Source organism: Austrofundulus limnaeus, unplaced genomic scaffold (genome assembly GCF_001266775.1).
Source record: "Austrofundulus limnaeus strain Quisiro unplaced genomic scaffold, Austrofundulus_limnaeus-1.0 Scaffold795, whole genome shotgun sequence".
NCBI lineage: Eukaryota > Metazoa > Chordata > Actinopteri > Cyprinodontiformes > Rivulidae > Austrofundulus > Austrofundulus limnaeus.
Genome location: NW_013953197.1, coordinates 99,409 through 101,793, shown reverse-complemented (window position 1 = coordinate 101,793; position 2,385 = coordinate 99,409). Strand labels below are relative to the sequence as shown.

Here is a 2,385-nt window from a genome sequence, read left to right as displayed (position 1 = left end):
ATTTTAACTTGTCAAAAAGCTGTTGTCACTGTTATTGTTTGTCACTAAAATGAAGAGCAGCTTCTGGTTGCAAAAGTTTAAAAACGCTCTGAGTGGTCTGTTGACTTACCTTTGTATTTGTTCAAATAATTGTTATGGGCAGGTTACAATATAAAAATGTTTGTCATAATCATGTCTTGTGATTATTTGACAGGAGTTTTACTTTTAAACTGTAAGTGTATTTAATTTAGTTATGTTAGTTATGATAGTTTAGTTATGAAGTAAATACAATAAAAATTACTCCAACATTTATAATAATCATCATTTTGATCCATACATTGGTAAAGTCTGACTGGACCTCGTGGCTCTATATGTTAAACAAACTGGGCCCTGAGGTCAAAAAGGTTAAGAAGCTCTCTGGTTTAACTTACCAACGATCCTCTGTCCATCTTCTGTTCTGAGACGGACAATCTGCACCTTCACGTTTGTTCCACTGACCGGAGACAGAACTTCTTCCAGCTCATTCCACACACTGAGTACAGAGCCACACACAACGTAGTAGGTTCTGCACCGGAGACCAACGTCACACAGCAGACCCATTGAGGCTTTCTTACAGTTTCCACGCCTGTAAACACAGTGACACACAAGATTAGGATAAATGGTAAGAGAAGACAAACAACTCGCATTTCACTTGACTGATTTATACTCACTGAATTCAGCTCCCGTGGTGTAAGTCACACTTAGTTTAGATATTTTTTGAAGGTAAATAACTATCCATACATTATCTATAACAGTTTATTCCTTTTCTAGGGTCACTGGTGCCCATATCCAGCAGTCACAATGAGGGCGGGGTACACCCTGCACAGGTCTCAGTCCATCACAGGACCACACAAAGAGACAAGCGAGACAAACAACCATTCACTCTGTCACTCACACCAACACTGCAAAAACTGTCCACCTAACCAAGTTTTAAAACCTTATATCAGTCAAAGTCTGTTTGATCTTGTTTTCAGACTGATTTACTAAACAAGAACTGATTGTGTAAGAATAATCATCTTGTTTTCAGAATGTGTAAGATTATTTGTCTTGTTCGTCTGAAAATCAGAATCAGAATCAGGTTTATTGGCCAAGTATGTTGACACACATACATGAGGAATTTGTTTCCGGCAGTTCGTGACTCTCTGGTTTCAACACTGTACAGACACTAAACATATAATTCACACACATTACACTACAGTTTATACAGAAAGATTCACATTGTACTTCACTTTACCAAAAACTATATGACAACAGTTTTTACAGTTAATATCAAGTAAAAATACGACAGCAGCAGAGCAGAGTTTCAGTAATGCAGTTGTGTATAATAATAGTGACAGAGTTCTCTGTAGTATAGAGTATATGATGGATGTCTGATGATCAGCTGTTGAAGATGGTGATGGTCTGGAGGTAGAAACTGTTCTTGTGTCTGACAGTCTTAGTGGACACAGATCTGTAGAGTCTGCCAGACAGGAGGACTGGGAACATGTTGTGACCCGGGTGAGTGGAGTCTGTGATGATTTTCTCAGCCCGTTTCCTGGTTCTTGTGCGATACAAGTCCTGAATGGAGGTCAGTGAGGCACCGTTGACTTTCTCAGCCATCCTCACTGTTCGCTGCAGCCTGTTCCTGTCCTGCCTTGTGGCTGCTCCAAACCAGACTGTGATGGATGTACACAGGATGGACTCAATGACTGCAGTGTAGAACTGGATCAGCAGCTCCTCAGGTAGGTCCAACTTCCTCAGCTGGTGTAGGAAGTACAGTCTCTGCTGGGCCATTTTGAGGATAGAGGAGATGTTGGGCTCCCACTTCAGGTCATGTTAGATGGTGGTTCCCAGGAACCTGAAGGACACTACCGTAGACACGGGGCTGCTGAAGACTGTGCAGGGGGGTGTCTCCTGAAGTCCACTCTCATCTCTCCAGTCGAGCGTGTTCAGCTCCAGGTTGTTCTGGCTGCACCAGGACATCAGTCGTTCCACCTCCTGTCAGTATTCAGACTCGTTGTCATCACTGATGAGTCCAATGACTGTAGTGTCATCTGCAAACTTCAGGAGTTTAACAGTCGGGTCATTAGAGGTGCAGTCATTGGTGTAAAGAGAGAAGAGCAGTGAAGAGAGTACACATCCCTGAGGGGCACCACTGCTGATGGTCTGTGAGGAGGACATGATTTTCCCCAGCCGCACCTGCTGCATCCTGCCTGTCAGGAAGCTGGTGATCCACTGACACATGGCAGGAGAAGCTGGTGATCCACTGACACATGGCAGGAGAAGCTGGTGATCCACTGACACATGGCAGCATAAGCTGGTGATCCACTGACACATGGCAGCAGAAGCTGGTGATCCACTGACACATGGCAGGAGAAGCTGGTGATC

At 43.6% G+C, this 2,385-nt stretch overlaps 2 protein-coding genes across 8 annotated transcripts in view; both read right to left on the bottom strand.

Annotated features, from left to right (window-relative positions):
• Window positions 1–2,385, bottom strand: part of sbno1 (strawberry notch homolog 1 (Drosophila)) — a gene marked incomplete in the record, with an annotated part of 73,388 nt that overhangs the window by 6,830 nt on the left and 64,173 nt on the right. Inside the window, 1 exon segment of the mRNA XM_014028667.1 lies at window positions 411–604. Coding sequence (XP_013884121.1) covers window positions 411–604 — 194 coding nt within the window.
• LOC106532573 (fibropellin-3-like) overlaps window positions 1,081–2,385 on the bottom strand; it is a 3,975-nt gene continuing 2,670 nt past the window's right edge. For 3 of the 7 annotated variants that reach the window (XM_014028668.1, XM_014028672.1, XM_014028674.1), the window contains exon 2: window positions 1,081–2,379. In XM_014028668.1, coding sequence (XP_013884122.1) covers window positions 2,096–2,379 — 284 coding nt within the window. In that variant the 3' untranslated portion in view covers window positions 1,081–2,095. The other 4 variants (XM_014028669.1, XM_014028673.1, XM_014028671.1 and 1 more) reach the window with 3 other exon arrangements.